Raw genomic sequence first — 20066 nt, 5'->3', positions numbered from 1 at the left:
GCTGCTCGGGTCTCCGCTACCCAAGGCTTGTCTTGGCAGCGCCCTCCCAGGCTCCTCCTCCTCGGGGCTCGGCAGTGCACCTGCTTCCTCAATAATAGAGCATCTCTTTATCCCAAGGCTTGGGAAGGGGCGACGGAGGCAAGCATGGCTCAGCTGGCCACCGCTCCCTAGGTGAAAGAGGAGTCTCCGCCCCGCTCAGTAAAGTAATGTTGCTCCAAGGCCAAAGTGCTCCAGAGATGCCTTAGAGGGCAGCTTTGTCCCTCCCCAGCTGTGCTCCCTGCCCGCTGACCCCTGCGCGCTTCAAGAAATTGGGGGGTGGGGAAGCCTGAGATCTATAAGCTAAATGGGGGCGAGGAGAAGGGAAGACCACCCCGGAGGGGTGTGCGCCCCTCTCCCCACCCCCCTTGCCTCGTAGGCTTCCTCCCTGCGGTGTGTCCTTGGGGATGGGCAAGGGAGGATCCTAGTCTAAGGCGCGGCTGAGGCACTGGCTGAAGCAGAAAGCTCCAGGCTTGCAGTCTCTCTTTTATGTCTCCCTTCCCTGCCTGGCTTTTGTGTTGGTGCTTCGGAAATGTGAGGAGGGCGAGCTGGAGGAGGAGGAGGGGGACCTAGGTTGAGGGCACCCCCTGCACGCGCGCGTGCGCGCACGGTGCCGGCGCACGCACACACACGCGGACACTCACGGACACGCGCGGGCACACACACACACACACACACACACACACACACACAAAGCTCGCTCGCTTCGAGCGCTCTAACGTGGCCGTTTTCTTTGTGTGGAGCCCTCGAGGGGGGTTGGGGCCCCAGTTTGGTCCCGTCCTGGGGAGATGGCGCAGCCCATCCTGGGCCACGGGAGCCTGCAACCTGCCTCCACTGCTGGGCTGGCATCCCTGGAGCTCGACTCGTCCCTGGACCAGTACGTGCAGATCCGCATCTTCAAAATCATCGTGATAGGGGACTCCAACGTGGGTAAGACCTGCTTGACCTTCCGCTTCTGCGGAGGGACCTTCCCAGACAAGACCGAAGCCACCATCGGCGTGGACTTCAGGGAGAAGACCGTGGAAATCGAGGGCGAGAAGATCAAGGTGATCTAGCCGGTCGGGTCCAGGATGGGTGGGCTCTGGGAGGGGTCCTTGCCCGGGACTTGGATCTGGTGGTTGTGAAGTCTCAGATGCATGGCTGTGTCGCTGTTTGCTGAGCCCAAGACCCTGGGCACCTCCTCATCCCCCCCTTTCCTCTCTCAGCTGCCGGGTTGGGTTCCAACCTCACCCGTTTTGGGCAGGGGCAGGCTGGAGTGGGTGCATTCATGCCCTCTGCCCCTACCTGACAGCTCCTGCCAGGAAAAGCGTGTGTGATCCCATCCTTGACCCTGCGCCAGGAGCAGCGGCACCTGTGGGCAGAGGGAGGCAGGAGGGAATCGGTCCTGGTGTGGGATGGATCCCAAAGCACTTTACATATCTTGAGGTCTCTTCTACCTCTTGGGTGCCAATAGGCTGCAAAACCCCACTTTGGTTAAGGCATTGGAGGGGAGGACAGGATGGAAATCCATAGAAAATGACCGTTGATGGTTAACGTTGGGGCTGAAACGGAATAGGGGTGTAGTGGGGTGGTTTTGGCACAAAGTCATGAACGCTTTGAAAGACATTGAGACAGGGTCACTCACCAGCCCTTCCTAAGAGACAAAACGACTTCTTTTGGAACAGACCTCAAATGCTATCTTCTGTATTTGTCGCTATTCGCCATTGCTCATTGTGTTGGTATTGTCTTCAGCAGGCCTTTGTAAGAATGCAGAGCAACTTATCTGAGGGTCAGCGGAAGTGTCTTGGTCCTCCCTTCTCGGTAGTTTATGAAGTAGGCTAAGTACGGATATTTTTGTCTGACCATTTGTACTCACGTTTGGTTCAGAAAAAGGTGGAAACTCAATAGAACAAGAATAGTTCAATGTGCAGAGGCTAGTGGGAGGGAGACATGGCAAGGGCAGCTTCATGTGTCAGGGGAGTACAAAGGGGGCAGGTCCATGGGTAGGAAAGTCACCTCCAAAGACACTGTGCACTAAAGACCAACTCCACTAGACATAGCTGACCTTTTCTTGAGCTTCCGGTCAGACCCTGTCAGGTAAAGGTAAAAAGCTCCCTCCTGCACAGAGTGATATGGAGAGAAGGGCTTAGCAACGGGGGGAAATGATAGAAAACAAAAACAAAAAAACATTGTAAACTCTGCAAGACTCTTGACTTCTTGGTTTTAATAATGAACATGTTTTAAAATGGCTTCAGAAACCAGGCCAACATGCTACGTGTGTCAGGAAGATGGACAGCCCAGTATTGATAAGGGAGCACTCTCCAGAACAACTGAGTCCCAGGATCAGGAATAGAGGACAATGTTTTGAAATAGTGATCGTTTTCAGCCCTTGCATTTTTGGAGGAATTATTACATTTATTTTTTAAAGTCGAAGTAGGTATCAGTCTTTCTCCTTTCCCAGGGCTTTATGTTGATGGTTTAGGACTTTCTCTAAGGTGTCTAACTTCTTTCATGTAACGCTGTAAGATTCTGTAATTTCTAAAGCATGCCTTAACAATCCAAAGTGGAAATATACTTATGTATGTGCTCTTGGACCCTTAAGACCCTTACAATGTAATGCTACTTCCTGTTTAAAATCAAGTGTCACATTGAGCCAAACAACTCTCTGGATTTAAGAGAGGGGAAAGAAGCCCACCTGAAATTTACATAGAGAAAAAAAGGAAGTGTTTGGGAGCGTGGGGGAGAAGAGAGGAGGAAACTAGAAAGTGTAAAATGGGAGGTTGAAAATGAGTGGAAGAGGGTCACCACCCAATGCCCTTGGGGAAATTTTTTAAAAGTTTCCTTCCCTTATAACAGCCCAATACTTTGCCAAACTGGATTTTACAGTCTCTGCCAAAGATTCTGGACTTTTTCCCCAGGGGCAGAGCCTGTGACAGTGTGACTCACTAGAAAAGTGCTCAGTAGTGCTCAATACAGGCTTTTTAGGGAAAGATGATATTTCAAGAGGGTGAAACCTTGTGACACTTCTGAAGGAGCTCTCTGAGGGCGGATTCTGAGGGATCTCAAGGTGGGGCGTGGGAGTGGGGAGATGCTGACCTTGCCTCATCTAAAGCCTCAGGGCCAAAGCCAGCAGGTGAAGACCAGCTTGTCCGTGGGAAGGTGGCCGAGCATGGCAGCGAGCACATGATCTCGAAGGAGATTTGGCCCCACACTCCAGCTGGCCTGGAGTTTCTCAAGGAACAAGTAACAAAACCACACTAGGAGGTGGCTGCCAAAGGCTTCTCCCTTTGGGGGAGAGGGAAGAGTCCTGTGTGCCAGGCTGAAGTGGCCCTAGACCACAGCCTGCAATAGAAGGCTGTCAGGCTATAAAACACCAGCTCTCAAAGGAGACTGGGAAAGAGGGCTCAGTGAGCTCTTCTCAGTCCAAGAGTAGGGTGTGGTCTCTCCTGGGCTGCTTCCCTGTGCCCTAGGGTAGAACATACTGTCAACCCCTGTAGGGGGTGACTGACTCAGCACGTTTGGGACTACTCTCTTAATTACCAGGGCCATTCCTTAGGCTTTGAAACCCAATTTGGTGTCTCCAGTCAATGTGTCTTTACACCCTCCCAATCACAACATTTATAATCCAATGTTTCCTAGTTAACATGAGCATCAAGAAAAGCCTCCAATAAGTAAATAATAATAATAATAATAATAATAATAATAATAAACTCCTGCTTTGTGAATAAATGAAGAGCTCAGACTGGATACTCTACATACACTACCATATTTGACCTTCACAGCAGACCTATGAAATTAAGACTTATTATCATTCCTGTATATAGATAAGGAGATCAAAGTTAGAGAGATTAAATAACTTGCCCAAAGGCATATGGATCTGAGCTTCAGTCTTTGACCCTTGAATCTAACTAAGCACTAATGTGACCTAGATTCAGAGCCCAGGCTCTCTACCACCACACTTTACCCTCAGGGGCAATATCTGGCCTGGGGGAGCGTGCACAGGGGAAAGTGGCTTCCCTCGAAGCAGCCTGGTAGTCTTTTGTAGGCCAGGGGTCCAGAGTTATAGTCCCAGGACCCAGGATCCTTCAAGTTGTCTCCTTTAACTGCACCCCAGACACTGAGCTGAGTACCTAGGTTTTTCTTTGTTTTTTGTTTTTTGTTTTTAAGGCAGGGAGGAGATATCTGATTCTCCTATAGGTTTTTTAAAAAAATATATATTTTATTGATTTTTTACAGAGAGGAAGAGAGAGGGATAGAGAGTTAGAGACATCGATGAGAGAGAATCATCAATCAGCTGCCTCTTGCACACTCCCTACAGGGGATGTGCCCGAAACCAAGGTACATGCCTTTGACCGGAATCGAACCTGGAACCTTTCAGTCTGCAGATCGATGCTTTATCCACTGAGCCAAACCAGTTTCGGCTAGGTTTTACTTTTTGTACCTTGTCTGTCTCACCCTAGCCGTGAGAATCAAGGAATGTTCAGAGATGGAAGAGACCTTAAGGAATCTTTAACCCAACATCCTCATTTTCCAGATAGGAAACTGAGGCTCAGAGAGGGAAAGTGACATGCCTAAGATCACACAGGGCCAGGCCTACAACTCAGGTCTCCTAATTTCCCTTCTGGTGATTTTTTCAATATAAATGCCTGCTTTAGGCTTGTGCCGCTGTCCAGGCAGCCTATGCAGTCACCTGTGACAGGGATACAGAGACACATCATATGGGAAAGCTGACAGTCCTTCCTGACATCAACCTTGGTGGAGGCATGTCCCAACCTCCAAAGAAAGAGTGGAGCTTCCCATAATGACCATTATGGATCTGTCTCCTTTAGCTAAATCTTATTGAGCCTGTCTCAGATTAGAAGCGCTGGAAAAATGCCAAATAGGAGTGAGTGAGGGGTGGGATGAAGGAGGTATTAGAGAGGAGACTCAGAACTAATTTTGGAGCCATTCTTTGTAAATTCTCATGGGAGCACCCCCTCCTCCTTAGTTTGGTTCCTTACACCTAGCGCCCCCTCAGCCCTAGCCCTGTAGACCAGGCAAACTGCAGGTTAGGTATGGTTGTGGGCAGGCGCCAACCAGGACTGTGGATATCTCTTTCTCTGCTGATCACTTAGAAAAATCACCTTCCTGTGTTACATTATCAAGTGGATGAAGGCTGAGCTAAGTGTTCCCTCTGAAGCTGCCTGCAGTCAGAATGACATCATGCCTTCCTTGGGGCTTCTGAGCTTCTGTCTTCTGCCAGTGAGCTTAATGGTTAATTACCTATCAGTGTGTGTTTCTCTGTCTGCCTTGTTTCCTTGCTTTCTGTGCATTAGTTCCTCTTTGTCTCTGTCCTTCTTTGCCAATCGCTGGGGCAGCCTTGTGTGTGTATCTTAGACGTAGATGGGACAGTCTAGCTAATTAAAAAAATATTTGTTTTAAACTATTCCCGTCAGCCACTCCGGCACCCTCTGAAGGTTACAGATGCATTTTTCTCCACTTTTCCACATCTACACTCCCCTGCTGGCCTCCAACAAAAGGACATTCATGCCTCATCTATACAAAGATGCCAGATATGTTCCCTAGGGAAAAGAAATATTCGTGTCAGCTATGAGCATGCGCAGGGAGTGGAGGACTTGCTGAAGCTTGCTCAGTAAAATGAGGAAAAAGGCTAGATTTATTGTTGGTAGCTCCCCAGGATGTACCTCTCGACCCTTCTCCAACATCCCTGTTATATTGAGCCTACCCCCAACTACCCATAGCAGGTTCTGGCATTCCTCTCTCCTCCCCTCCCCCCCACCTGCCTGTGCCTTGGCTCTATCTCATTGTCAAGAAGCCAAGCTTTTTGGGCTTTTCAGGATGAGAACCAACGGGTCCAAGGAGCAGCTACTAGGGAAGGGCTGATGGGCCGTCTGAGTCAATAGCAACAACTAACATATGCAGAGCACTTTATGTTTTGCAAAAGCTCTTTTTCGTGTGGTATTTCATTTGCCTACTCGTTTATTTAGCTACTAAGTGAAGGAGCTAGGAGCCAGGTCTCTCAGTTCCAAAACTACTGCTGTCAATTGCTTGTCGGGCCAGACTCGATGGTGGAGGTTTGGGGCCAGGGTGGAAGGGAGAGTGTGTATTAGGCACTGTGCCACGTGCTTACAAGTAATGCTAATCCTCACAGCATCACTACAAGATTCCTGTGGTTATCTTCAGTTTCCAGGGGAGGACACTGAAGATAAACTAAGTTACTTGCCTAAGGACACCTAACTAGTAGTATGTGATTGGGCTGAGATTTGCATCCAAGTTTGTTTGACTCCATTACTCCCCACTGATCCTTGGAGAGAAAATCTGGAGGAGCATGTATGTGGCCAAGGGGCATGTATGTGGCTAAGGGGCAGTTGTCCCCTCAGGGTCACCATGTGGATACAGTGCCCACAGGAAATGAAGGATGGATGAGAGGATTGCCAGCTGCAAAAGAGGAAGGAGGTGCCAGGGGCTTATACCAGTAAGGATGTTGAGAAGAATAGGAACATCAAACTTCCAAACAAAAATGAGGTCATTTGTGTGTCCAGTGAGCCTGACTACTGTGCTCTTCCTTTGTGATGGCTTTTCTGATTTTTCTGCCGTGAGCAGCCTGCTTCTTGGCTCACTTCCCACCACAAACAGGGCTTCATAGAGATTAGAGTGGGGTTTATATAGAATGAGAGCAGTGCCTCCAGTTCAAATTCCGAGTCTCCAAATAAAAACTTCAAGGCTCCCTGTAACATTGAAAAGGCAGAGTTGGTCTCCAGCAGAGAGGGCCCTCCCTGTAGTTCCGGCAGCTTGGGTGGTGTACACAATTTTGAAGCAAAAATAAAAAAATTAAAAAAAAATCACACACTCCCACCCCTGTTCTTGCTAGTGTCAGGTATTTTTAGAGTCCTGAGCTCATGGTGGTAAAGCATCTGCCACATGCCTGAAGGCTGGTAGGGATTCAGCCTTACTCAGAGGCAAGAGTTAGAGATCAGGGTGTTCTTGTGCTATACCCGAACTCTTCCCACTGACCTCCATTCCTTTCCTGGCCTGCTCTCGCTTTCTTCCTGCTCAGAGTACCACAGCAGTGGAAGAAATGAAAATCTTTTCTGGTTCTGCATGCCAAAGCAAATCAGTCTTCAAGGACTTATGTTTTTTGCATAATCAGGGTTGAATGTTGTTTCTGAATTCGCCTTGGCAGATACCTAGGATGCCAGACTGCTTGTACTTTTGGTAGCTCAGGCCAAAACTGCTTGTTGATAATGCTGACAGTTCGACAACAACCATATTGATAAGTGATTGGATGCAGAAAAAAAACAGCTTACCGTTTAGCCAGAGAGATGCCAAGAGCAATGATGAAACATCTAGAGAACAAATAAATATATTCTGAATGGCGTGGTATGGACTCAAAGGGCACTAGAAATGCCTAGGAAATAGAATTGAAGAGCTGGAGAAGATTTTAGGAAGAAGGTGGAGATATGAACCGAGCCTTTGAAGAATGAGCAAGGTCTAGGTAGAGTAATGAGGGGGCAACTGATTCTGTAGGGAAGTGTGAACTAGCAGGACCAAAGGTACAGAGGGAATGAACCAGGGGTAGCTGAGTAGTTTGAAAAGAGGTTGAGTGAGGTAAAATTACGGCAGACAAAACTTTCTATTTGATGCCACATGCAGAAGAAGCCTAACATAATTTCTTAATGAGATGGATGACATGCTGAAAAAGCAGAGATTCAAGAAGGCTTGTTTGAAAGTAGTATGAGGAAGCACGGGTATAGAGACATCTAGAATCCAAAGACTTAACTGTAGTCCAAAAGTGAGGAGAGAAGGGTCTGTCCTAGGGAAATGAAAATCAAAATACAAGAGTGAGTGAATCTGCCCTGGTTGGTGTGCCTCAGTGGTTATAAAGTCAGCCTGCACAACACAGAATCGAGGGTTGGATTCCAGGTCAAGGGCACATACCTGGGTTGCATGTTCACTCCTCATCCCCTGTTGGGGCAATTGCGGGAGGCAACCGATTGATGTGTCCCTCCTCTCACATCAATGTCTGTCTCTCTCTCTCTCTCTCTCTCTCTCTCTCTCTCTCTCTCTCTCTCTCTTTCTCTCTCTCTCTCCTCCCACTCTGTGCAAAGCAATGGGGAAAATATCCTCAGGTGAGGATAGCAACAACAAAATAGAATGGGTGAATCTGAAGGTCATGTCAAAGGCATGTAATGGCCATGCCCATAGAGGGAATGAAGGGGAGCCTAGACAATGAAAATTGATGTTCAGAATGATGACTCTGGGGCCCTGTTAAGATCTTCATTCAGCAAGGAGATTCAATTATATTTACTAGATTATACTGACTGACCAATAACTCCAAATAAAGGCTATACTTTGTTTTAAGAACCATAATAGTCAATTAGAGACCATAATCAAATTTTCTTTGATAACTGAGAATAGTATAGGGCCTTGGGACCATCATCCTGTGTATGAATCTCTTGTCCAAGACTTTGGATGTATAAAGAGAAATAGATTGGGCAGAATGTGTGTCGACTCCAGAGTATCCCTTGGGAGTTGTGTCCTGGTATATTTTATATCAGCATTTTTGCTTCATAATTTGGCCTTTATCCCAAAAGGTGAGATACGGAAGAAAAATCCAGTGAGCTAAATTACCATTTACATAACAAAGAAGTGGACTGAAATTGAGCTAAAAGCTGAAATTTAAACACTAACTTTGTTTTCTTTAAAAAGCCATCAAAACCTCTCCCAACAAAACCCAAAACAAAGTGATGAATACAGTAAAAAATTTGGAAAGTACAGCAACAAAAAAGAACTAAATAAATATTATCTATAGTCTCACTGCCCTTAAATGATCATTAATGTTCTGGTATATACACTTCCAGTCTTTCCTATGCATATGACTATACTTATTTTTTTTAATTGGGACCATAGCATATGAAAAGTTTCATGTCCTGCTTTCACTTATATTTTGTGCACACTTCCTCCATCATTTATTCTTTGAAAACATTTTTAATGGCTGCATAATAACCCACAGTATACATATATACATAAACTTTAGCTATTCCTTTCTTACTGAGCATTTAGACTGTTTCCTGTTTTGTTTTGTTTTTAATATCTTTATTGATTTCAGAGAGGAAGAGAGAGAGAGATAGAAACATCAATGATGAGAGAGAATCATTTATCGGCTGCCTCTTACATGCCCCACACTGGGAATTGAATCCACAACCTGGCCATGTGCCCGGACCAAGAATTGAACTGTGACTTCTTGGTTCATAGGTCGATGCTCAACCAGTGAGCCATGATAGCTGGGCCTATTTTATTTATTTATTATTCTTTTTTAATCCTCACCCGACGATATTTTTTTCCATTGATATTTAGACAGAGTGGAAGGTAGGGAGGAGGGTGGTGAGAGAGACACATCGATTGGTTGCCTCCTGTATGTGCCCTGACCAGGGCCTGGGATCGAACCCACAATACTTAGGCCTGCGGGCTCATGCTATAACCACTGAACAACCTGCCAGAGCTATTTCCTGTTTTTAAAAAAGTATAAATAACATGGTGATTAAGACTTTTGTACAAAATTTTGACCACGTATCTATTATTTCTTTTGTATAGATGATTGGAAGTGAGATTATAGGCTCAAAGAGTTTTTAACATTTTTAAGGTTCTTGATAATTTTGACAAATTGCCCACAGAAAAGTTGATTAATGTACATCCCAGTTTTTCAACTAAAAATCTTAAGGATTTTCAACTAAAAATCTTAAGAGAAACTTTATAAATCCTGAAAGGAACTTCTCTCTCCCTCCCTCTCTCTCTCTCTCTCTCTCTCTCTCTCTCTCTCTCTCTATATATATATATATATATATATATATATATATATATATATATATATATATATACTAGAAGCCTGGTGCACAAAATTCATGCATGGCGGGGAGGGAGGATGTCCCTCAGCCCCGTCTGCACCCTCTCCAATCTGGGACCCCTCAAGGGATGTCCGACTGCCTGTTTAGGCCCAATCCCGATGGGCAGTCGTGCATCCGTTTTACAATCTAAGATTGCTGGCTCCCAACAGCTCACCTGCCTGCCAACCTGATCACCACCTAACCACTTCCCTGCCAGCCTGATCCATGCCTAAGTGCTCCTAACTGCCCTCCCCTGCAGGCCTGGTTGCCCCCAAATGCTCTCCCCTGCAGACCTGCTCTCCCCTCAACTGCCCTCCCCAGCTGGCCTGGTCACCCATAACTGCCCTCCCTTGTTGGCCTGGTCATCCCTAATTGCCCTTCCCTGTAGGCCTGCCCCCCCCAACTGCCTTCCCCTGCAGGCCTGGTCCCTCCCAACTGCCCTTCTCTGCCTGCCCCGTTACCCCTAACTGCCCTCCCTGCTGGCTTGATTGGCCACAACTGCCCTCCCCTACTGGCCATCTTGTAGTGCCATCTTGTGTCCACATGGGGGCAGCCATCTTTGATCACATGGGGGCGGCCATCTTGTGTGTTGGAGTGATGGTCAATTTGCATATTACACTTTTGTTAGATAGGACTAGAGGCCCAGTGCATGAAATTCATGCACAGGTAGGGTTCCTAGACCTGGCCAGCAATTAGGGCCCATCTGTGAGGTAACCAGTGGGGCAATCGGGAGGGGGGGGGCCACTGGCCCTGCCCCCTCCCACTGCTGCTGGTCACCTCCCTCTGTGGGGAGACTGGCAAGGCAATTGGGGGGGCCCCTCCTTGGCTAGCCTGGGGTCTGCGGGCTGGGGGCAGCTCTTGTGTTGAGTGTCTGTCCCCTGATGATTAGTGTGCATCATTGGGAGTGATTGTTCCTCCAGTCGTTCTGCTGTTTGGTCAATTTGCATATTCAGCTTTTATTATATAGGATAAAAAGGCTAATATGCAAAGTGTCCCCTTGGGAGTTTGACTGGGAGACTGGGAATTTGATCACTTGCTTCGATGTGTGCTGACCACTAGGGGGTGGGGAGGCACAGAACAAGGTGGGTAACCAGCAGTGGCAGTGGGGTGGGGCACCGAGGGAGCAAGAAAAGGAGGAAGTGGAGAGGCGGGGAAGTGGAAAGGAGGGGAAACTGATCAGCCCTGATCGCAGGCCAGGCCTAGGGACCCTACCTGTGCATGAATTTCATGCACTGGGCCTCTAGTACTTTCATAAGTCCATCCTGCCAATCTGTCAAAGAACTACTTTCAGTGTTAGGGCTTGTCACCTCAGCTCTATAATGTCACAGAACCATGTTTTCTCCTGTCTATTCATGTTTCCTTTCCTGACTCCAAACATGGGTTTTTATACCTTTCAGGTTCAAGTGTGGGACACAGCAGGTCAGGAACGCTTCCGCAAAAGCATGGTCGAGCATTACTACCGCAATGTGCATGCAGTGGTGTTTGTCTATGACGTCACCAAGATGACATCCTTCACCAACCTCAAAATGTGGATCCAAGAATGCAATGGGCATGCTGTGCCCCCGCTAGTACCGAAAGTGCTTGTGGGCAACAAGTGTGACTTGAGGGAACAGATCCAGGTGCCCTCCAATTTAGCCCTGAAATTTGCCGATGCCCACAACATGCTCTTGTTTGAGACATCGGCCAAGGACCCCAAAGAGAGCCAGAACGTGGAGTCAATTTTCATGTGCCTGGCTTGCCGATTGAAGGCACAGAAATCACTGCTCTATCGTGATGCTGAGAGGCAGCAGGGGAAGGTGCAGAAACTGGAGTTCCCACATGAGGCTAACAGCAAAACTTCCTGTCCCTGTTGAAACCAAATAATGTAAATACAAGCTCAGTCATCACTAGTTTTTTCTTTCCCTTTTTTCCGTGTCTGCATAACGCTGACACCTGCTTGTTTCCATAGAAATTGATATTAAAATAAAATTTGTATAGATTATCATATGTCTTCATGTCTTGCTTTCCTCTGAGAAGACATTTCTGATTGTGATGAGTAGAAGAGGCAGCTTGCCCCACTGGAATAGTATGTCTGTGCCAAGACATACTCCCTAGCAGCTTTCTATGCTGCCTGAAGATCTCATCATCTGAGTCACTTCTTCAGAACTAATTCATTGTCTCACTGAGTGTCATCAGTGGACAGAAACACCCAGAAGGGGTGGTATACAGCCCAGATATGGTTTCTTGAGTGCCAGTGCAGGCAGCAGGACATATAAGACTTGAAAAATGTTTACTCACCAGTATTTCCTAGGTTCCCTAGAGGAGGCTTCTCTCTCCTTATTTCCCAAAGTTTAAAAATAAAAAGTATAGGTTGCCCAATGGGCACAACTGCTTCCAAAGTAATTAGGGTCTTCTTCCCACGTTCTACTAAGCAGTCTCTAACACCAAAAGTGTTTCTTCCCCCCTTTCTTAGAGAAGACAGGGCTCAAGCAAACAAATGTCTATTATGCCCCCAGATCTTTGCTGTGTGCTATGGAGCAAACATAACAAGAGGAGGATTCATCCCCTATGTTCAAAGACACTTTGATCTAGTTGCGGGAACATTGTACATACTGAAACTACTTGGGAACGAAAATTAGACAACTTTATCACCAAGGGCATGGTTGTGTTATGGGAATTGAGAGTGTTATGTACTCAACATTAGTGGGGCCACTGAAAAAGAATCGTACTTATTTTCTATGTTGAATAAAGCGTAACGTTTGGATTGGTAAAGAGGTGAGGAATGGGCAAAAGTCAGGAAGCAATAATGACCTTGGGGGTTGAACTAGGAGTGTGGCTCACTGACAGCTGAGCAATCTTAGTGGGAGAGCCCAGCATGGGGAAGCCTGCACATCAAGCCAGATAGTTTGTTGCCTTTTAAGCCAAGAGGGGGTGGAGGGTGGTGACTACAGTAGGAGTCCTGTAGGAATTTTTTATATGGCTGGTCCTAGGTATGTGAAAGTCCCTTGTCCACTTGTTAGAATACCTAAATGGCTATAAAGGCATTTCTATAATAGCTTCGGGTAGATCTCTTTACTTGGGGGGATGCTCCTTAATGTGTCTCTATTGTCAGAAGCCTGTGGAGAGAGAATCCTAGGCAGCCCCTTAGCATGTTTCTCTGGTAGGTGATTTCTCTGGTAGATGAAGACAGGTCTGCCCCTTGCCCCTTGCCAGCAAAGAGTAGGTACATCCCAGATGCACTTCCCACCCAAACAAATAGCCTGTTTGGTCTTTCCAGAATGATTGTCCCTACAACTCTCTTTCTCCTATTTGGCTAATTCCCCATCCCACTTCCATCTCCACCCAGCTTCGGTCTCAGCCTAGCCCCCAGGCTGGTTCTCATTACTTGGCTTATGCCTGGATCCCAGTCTTTGGGGTCTTCTTAGTATCTCAGTGAGGGTTGTTTTCTTCCTAGTTGTTCCCTTAATGCCCAGCCCTTGAATCTCACCCAAGGGGCTGGACTGTCTGTTGGTGAACTGTCTGCTGAAACCCTCACAGCTATACTTCTCCCCACGGAATACACTAGGGACTTGTCTCAGAATTTAGATGCTGACTCCTTGCCCAGGACACGAACTCCCGTTGTTGTGTTACTTGGCTCTTATGACCTGCCTGCAGAGCTAGGCCACCTCTCAGGAGCTGAATGTATACTTGTCCGTTCTAATGGGTACATTTCAGTCTGGGTTCTGGCCTGTCTTGGACAGGGCACCTTTGTGCTGTGACAGGGTCAAGATGACAACATTTCAAGTCCTCTAACCAGGACTGTCACTTTTAGACCTGAATTACCTCTGACATCTTTCAGCAAACATATACTGGGCACTTACTATGTGCCACTGTTCTAAGCCCTAGGGGTACTTAAATCAACAAAATAAAGTCCTGCTTTCTTCAAGGAGACAGACACTAGGGTGGCTGAGCAAGAAAGGGAGAGAATGTGGAAGATTAGGCAAAGAAGTAGGTAATGCCAGGTTTAAGTTTTATTTAAATGCAGTGAGAAGCCAGTGCAAGGTTTAAGTATCAACTAGACTTAGTTGCACTAAATTAGAATTGAGACATATAAATGAGATAATTTGAGAGGGTAATAAGGACTCTAAGGGCCATAATGGTAATTAGAGAATGAAGAAGGTGGCGGGAGGGCTACATATTAAGTAGAGTGGTCACAAAAAGCATCTCTGAAGAGATAACATTTAAACTGAGGCCTGAATGAAGACCTGCAAGAGGGTAACGCCTCTACTTCTCATAGCATCTCCAAGAGAAATAGACACCCCTTCCTAGGTGTCTCCTCTATGTGGGCTGCAAGTGTGCAACTTCCAAGCTGGCTGTTCCTTACCTTTGGTCCTGCCAAGGCTCTGGTAGGTTTGCTGTGAATAGCGGGCACCCACCAATCTTACCTGCTTCTATTCTCTGTGTCTCATCTGCTTGAACCTGTCTTTTCCTGCAGTATGACAGTATTCTTCCTCAGGTGCCTGGGGATAGCCAAGAGGCCCCAGGACTCCCCACTGTGGCCCCAGGGATCCCAAGAATCTCAGGGCTCTGCTCACTCTCCCTGCCCCAGAACATCCTGCTATTACCCACACAGTGGCATTCAGGCCCCCCTCAGATTGAGCAAGAGGACTTGGGAATGGGCTGTACCCAGGGTGCACCCAGAGGAAAGGAACTCCTGAGGCCAGAGAACCATGACACCCTTGATGCTATGAAGATGCTGAGGGGTAAGGGTATTCAAGGGAATCATGGTGCTTCCGGGTTCCTCATTCAGCTTTGTTAGGTCTCTGGAAGAATCCATGTTGGCCAAAAGCTCTTGTCTATAGCTCCCCTTCTCTTTACAGACCGGTATCCTTGAGTCTTCATTGGTGCTACAGAGACAGGACCCGGATAAATAACTACTAACAATTGAATGCCTATTATGTGCCAGGCCCAGTGCTAAAGCATGTTACATTTGTTCACTAGCTCATTTAATGCTTCTTCGACCCCATTAGGTAGGAATGATGATTTCCATTTTACAGATAGGAATATGGATGCACTGAAAGATTTAATGGCTTGTCCAGGGTAGTAATTGATGAAGCAAGATCTGTCTTACTACACGACTAGGATCTTTGTATGATATCGTCCTGTCTTTCCAGCTAGTTCTAAGTTGTAGGACCCTTTAAGGGATTACAGGTTGACTCAGACTAGTCCTCTGACCCATGGGGTTAGGTGAGTATGACATTCAATATACAAGACTGGGACATTCCTCCTCAAATGGGATGTCCCTGACCAGCTACCTACAAGAAGCCCAAGTGGCTGACAGAAGTGACAGCTCTAGACCAAAGGAGTTCCTAAAATGTCCTTGCCTTGAACAATAGCTGGGAACCATACAGCCAGCAGACTCTGCTGCTCAGCCTTAGGGACTATAGGATCTTGTCATTGTCCCCCCTATCCCTTAGTACCTGTGCATTTGCTCAGGTTCCCAGATTCAGACTGTGGACTTGCTCTGGCCAAACTCAGTGCAGCTGAGAACTATCTTAGCGGGATCCTTTAGTTAGTGAGCCCAAAACCAGATGCTATTCTGAGCACCACCAGCTAGAGCAGTGCCTGGGAGGGAGACACAGCCCAGAACAGCTGGAGAAGCCCACCCCGCATTGAAGTTGATTGCAGCCCATCCTGAGTATGTGTGGGGTGAGGATGGAGAATGTGGAGACCTGCTGAGAGCCCCCTCAATAGCAAGGCTCAGCTTCTCCAGCAACTTTGAGTGGCAGATGTAAAAAGAGGGCAGCTATTCTCCTGTAACACCTGAAGGGACAGAGTTGCTGCCTTAGCTTAGAGATCTCCTTCCACTCACTGTCCCTCATTCCCTCACTAGGAGGGGTCTTGTTTTCTATGGAAGGAATGGCCAACGCTTTCCTGGTTTCAAACCTTGTTCTGACTCCAAGTCTCCTTGGTTGTCAATGCCCCTAAGGGCAGGCACTGGAGTAGCAGGACTGAGATAGGGGTCCCTAGGTAAGTAGTTCCCCAATGCTGATTCACAGCCGACAGCATGAAGTCAGTTGGCAACTTGTTAAAGTACAGCCGAAAACCGGTTTGGCTCAGTGGATAGAGTGTCGGCCTGCGGACTGAAAGGTCCTGGGTTCGATTCTGGTCAAGGGCATGTACCTTGGTAGTGGGCACATCCCCAGTAGGGAGTGTGCAGGAGGCAGCTGATCGATGATTCTCTCTCATTGATGTCTCTAACTCTCTATCCTTCTCTCTTCCTCTCTGTTAAAAAAAAAAAATCAATAAAATATATTTAAAAAAATAAAGTACAGATTTCTGGAGCATGAGCCCTGAACACTCTGATCTACTATATACTAGATCTGGGGGCAGGGCCCAAGAATTTGTATTTTTAAAATGTTCATAGTTGATTATAATGTACCCCCAGGTCTGTCTCTGTCTCTGTGTCTCCACCCCCTCTTTCTCTGCCCCTATCTCAAGCCAATACATTTTTAAAAATTAAAAAATAAGAAACTACCATTCCTGAGCCACAGTTTCAAAACTAGCGGTCTAGGAAACTATGAAACCCCAGCCTGGTAAGGCAGATACTTTTTAGAGAAATAAAACGGTTCCTTCCAGTCACGCCAAATGTCTTAGGCCATTCATCTAAAAACTAGTAAGCAAGAGTCTCTTAACCATGAGAGACAAGCGAAGAACTAAGCAGAATATAAACACCTCTACACTACGAGAACAACTCTGGACACTAGACACAAGATTGGTAATTCAATAGATTGCATGTCTGCTGTGCGCCCTCTGCTGGTAGAAAAGGGTGTTTCCCAGTAGGAGTTTTTCTGATTTGTACTATTTCCTGGGATGGAAGGCCATACAGAAGGAGCTAATCCTGTCCCAGTCTGGGCATTTAGACACCTGGAATTAGAAGGGTTACTACTCTAAAACCAAATCTCTTTATTGAGGTATAAGTAATATATAAAAAGTGAGCATACTTAATGTATACAGTTTGATGAGTTTGCACATATGCATACACCTGTGAAACCATCACCACAATCAGGATTATAAACATACCAGTATCCATCACTTCCAAACATTTTTTTATACCACCCCCTTTTTGAAAAAGATCTTTAAATTTATTATTATTATTTTTTTTTAGAGAGGGGGGGGGAAGGAGAGAGAGAGAGAGAAACACCAATGTGAGAGAATAACATCAATTGAGTGCCTCTTGCACGCCCCCTACAGGGGATCAAGCCTGCAACCTGGGTATGTGCCCTGACCAGGAATTGAACTGGCAACCCTTCAGTACAGAAGACAATGCCTAATTGAGCCACATCAGCCAGGGCCACCCCTTTTTTTTATGATAAGAACTTAAAATGATGAGAAATATGCCAAAGAATAAAATAATACTATACATAAATTTTTATTTACTATATTTATAAATTGTATTTATGTTGAAATTTTTAAAAATATATTACAATACTAAAAAAAAGAACTTAAAATGTGTTGAGGATAGATCTCATGTTTAAGGCTACTCTTATAAGCTACTGATGTCCAATCACTGGGGCTTTACTCTCTCTCCCAAGGGCAATCTGTGAACAGGGCAGCAGGGAGGGAAGGGGACATTGAGAAGCACTTCACCTGCCCAGGGAGGTAGATTTTGAAGTTGGGTAGGTAAGCAGCCCTGGAGTCTTAAGAGAGACCATTGTGGGTAAAGGAAGATTCCAAGCCATGAAGCAGTTGAATTAGAGAGAAGGACCTCATGGCCTGAACTGACTCTGTGCTTGGTACTTAACCCCTTCCCCAGTGATAAAGTATGTACTGTAACCCACCACATTTACTTTTTTTTTTTTAAATCACTTCCTTTAATATACAAGAAACACAAAATACACAAAGAAAGCTATCAGTTCCAGAGCTGGTAGTTTAGGGGAAGTCGAAGAAAATGAGTCTTTCCAGTCTCCCAGGAAAAGAAGGGGCGGGAGGACTCAGAATATCGCTAGACCCTGGTGAACCCAGGGTTGGGGCCACCCATGGCCTAGTTCTCTACCAACGCAAAGTGCTGGTTATCCTTGTCACAGTCCTGACCTTGCTCCCACGCTTGTCCTCCGCTTCCCAGAAGTCATCCAGTTCCCAGAATGGCCCTTTCCCTGACGTTTTCACTCAGGGAAGAAGGCCGCTTACCCCTCTCCCTTTACCTGTCGTAGTGTCAGAGTCCCAGGGGAGTAGCCATCCTGCGGGGAGATCTCCCTAGTGCCTTGCCCTTGGTTTCCATCTATTTCGCTTAGAACTTAAAGATCTAGGCGTCTCAGGGTCTCTCATGGGCTGTCCTGTTTCTTCCTCAGAAAACAGCTGCTTGGAGGGGAGCTCAGTCTGGCTTCCATGAGGCATCTGGTCCTCAAGGGAACACTGGGTGCCCAGAGGCAAGTCCACGTCAGAAGATGAAGGTAACTCTAGAACAGGATCTGGGGGAAGATTTGATTTGGGGGCTTCTGCCTCAAATTCTTCACTCAGCTCTTTCACCAGTAGGGTTGTGAGCTCTCCACTGCTGGTCTTCACAGGTGCCCATGCAATGCCAAGGGTAGGAGAGCGGGGATCTGAGTCCTGGGCCTGGTTAGGATCCTCCAGCTGTTCTCCTGATGCTAGGGGTGCTAGGTTTGGCTGTGGAGAGCTCTCCACCTGGATGGGAGTGCGCATAATGCCGGCACTGGGTGAACTCAGGTCCGCCACTCGAGCCAGAAGCTTGTTGTGCAGTGGAGGCAGCACCAGAGTGACTGGAACGTTCTTGGCTAAGCCCATCTCAATCTGGAGGAAAAGGGTAGGGCAGGGCCCAGCCCAGGGGGAGGAGAGTATGCCGGGGCCCAACTCCACTTTGGCACACAACAGCTGCAGCCTCAATTAAAGCTGAGTTTCAAACCTCCCGCCCACATTTACTTTTATTTATTTATTTATTTTAAATATTTTTTTTTATTGATTTTTCACAGAGAGGAAGAGAGAGTTAGAAACATTGATGTGAGAGAATCATCGATCAGCTGCCTCTTGCACATCCCCCACTGGGGATGTGCCCGCAACCAAGGTACATGCCCTTGCCCGGAATCGAACCAGGGACCTTTCAGTCTGCAGGCCAACGCTCTATCCACTGAGCCAAACCGGTCCCGGCCACATTTACTTTTAAAGTATCAGGTGAAGGCAGGGGTACAAAAGTTGGGCTGCTTGATCCTTACCCTCCAATACCAGGTGGAAACCTCAATGCTTCAGATAAAGGGAAGGGGGTACCCCCAGGTATTTGGGTCATGCTTGTCCTTCCAGGGAGATCATTAGAATGGGAGGATATCAGACCTAGCCTAGTTTTCAACCTCTATACCTCCAACTGAAGTAATGACGCTGAAAGGCAGCTCACATTTATTGTTGATTATGCACTGCTATGTCCTCTGTTATATGCTTATGATGGACTATCTATCATGCTTACTCCTCATAATAACCTCTGAGACACAGAATGATCACAGCAGCTTGCCTATGGTCATACCGCCGGCCAGTGTTAAAGCAGACATAATCCAGGTCTAACTGGAGAGCTAGGACCACAATGCTAACTTAGTTTTCTCTAATTCTCTCAAGCTTGAGAGGAGGATGTACTCTTGGGCTTGAAACTAAGTGCTCCACCTCTGCTGCATTCAGGACTAAGTAGCAGATTTGCTGGCAGCTGATGCTAGATGTGAGGGCTTAGGCTGATAAAATCACTATTAGCTCAGATGCAAGCTGAACCTGGGGATTGGCCCCTGAGAAGCAAACCGTCCTCCTAGGAGGACACCAGAAAGAAACACATACAGAAGACCATTCACGTTTTTCCTGATCATTCAGTTTTAAAAATAAAGCTGTGTTGAATATATTTTTCTTTTAAATTATTCAGAACTGAGGTAATTTGGCCATAAAACCACTTGAAAGTCATAAGAGAACTAAATTAACTTTTAAAAATTCCTTCAAATTGTGGTCTTTAGTGCATTTGATTTAATCAACAGACACAGACAATTGGTTAAATAGCCTAGTTTTCTAAGCTTGATATATTTACTAATTTATTTAAGGATTCTTATGCTCTGAGACTCTGAAGATTTTCTAGAGAGAAATATACCATTATATTGTGAATATTTTATTAGGAAAAATAAATGTGTACAACTTAAAACATTCCTTCTATTCTAATGTTATAAA

General features: G+C 46.4%; 1 protein-coding gene and 1 pseudogene across 2 annotated transcripts; one reads left to right on the top strand and one right to left on the bottom strand.

The window, feature by feature from the left end:
- The first annotated feature begins 175 nt into the window (after nucleotides 1-175).
- On the top strand, nucleotides 176-11880 carry RAB33A (RAB33A, member RAS oncogene family). Its single transcript, XM_084870754.1, has 2 exons — nucleotides 176-1082; nucleotides 11297-11880. Exons 1-2 carry the CDS (start codon nucleotides 825-827, stop codon nucleotides 11750-11752), a joined length of 714 nt encoding a protein of 237 aa, XP_084726880.1. The 5' UTR covers nucleotides 176-824; the 3' UTR covers nucleotides 11753-11880.
- Nucleotides 11881-17550: 5670 nt separating this feature from the next.
- Nucleotides 17551-18733, bottom strand: LOC311614981 (cell division cycle-associated protein 3-like; annotated as a pseudogene). The gene has a single exon. The product of its transcript is annotated as a cell division cycle-associated protein 3-like (transcript).
- Between the last annotated feature and the right edge of the window lie 1333 nt (nucleotides 18734-20066).

This window comes from Pipistrellus hanaki, assembly GCF_964339955.1.
Source record: "Pipistrellus hanaki genome assembly, chromosome: X".
NCBI lineage: Eukaryota > Metazoa > Chordata > Mammalia > Chiroptera > Vespertilionidae > Pipistrellus > Pipistrellus hanaki.
This window is presented reverse-complemented; position numbering and strand designations above follow the sequence as displayed.

Excerpts from the sequence above, each read along its gene's own strand:
- RAB33A (XM_084870754.1), top strand. The coding sequence starts at position 825 with ATGGCGCAGCCCATCCTGGGCCACGGGAGCCTGCAACCTGCCTCCACT. Across the intron at positions 1,083-11,296 it reads TCGAGGGCGAGAAGATCAAG|GTTCAAGTGTGGGACACAGC; the intron begins GTGATCTAGCCG and ends TATACCTTTCAG.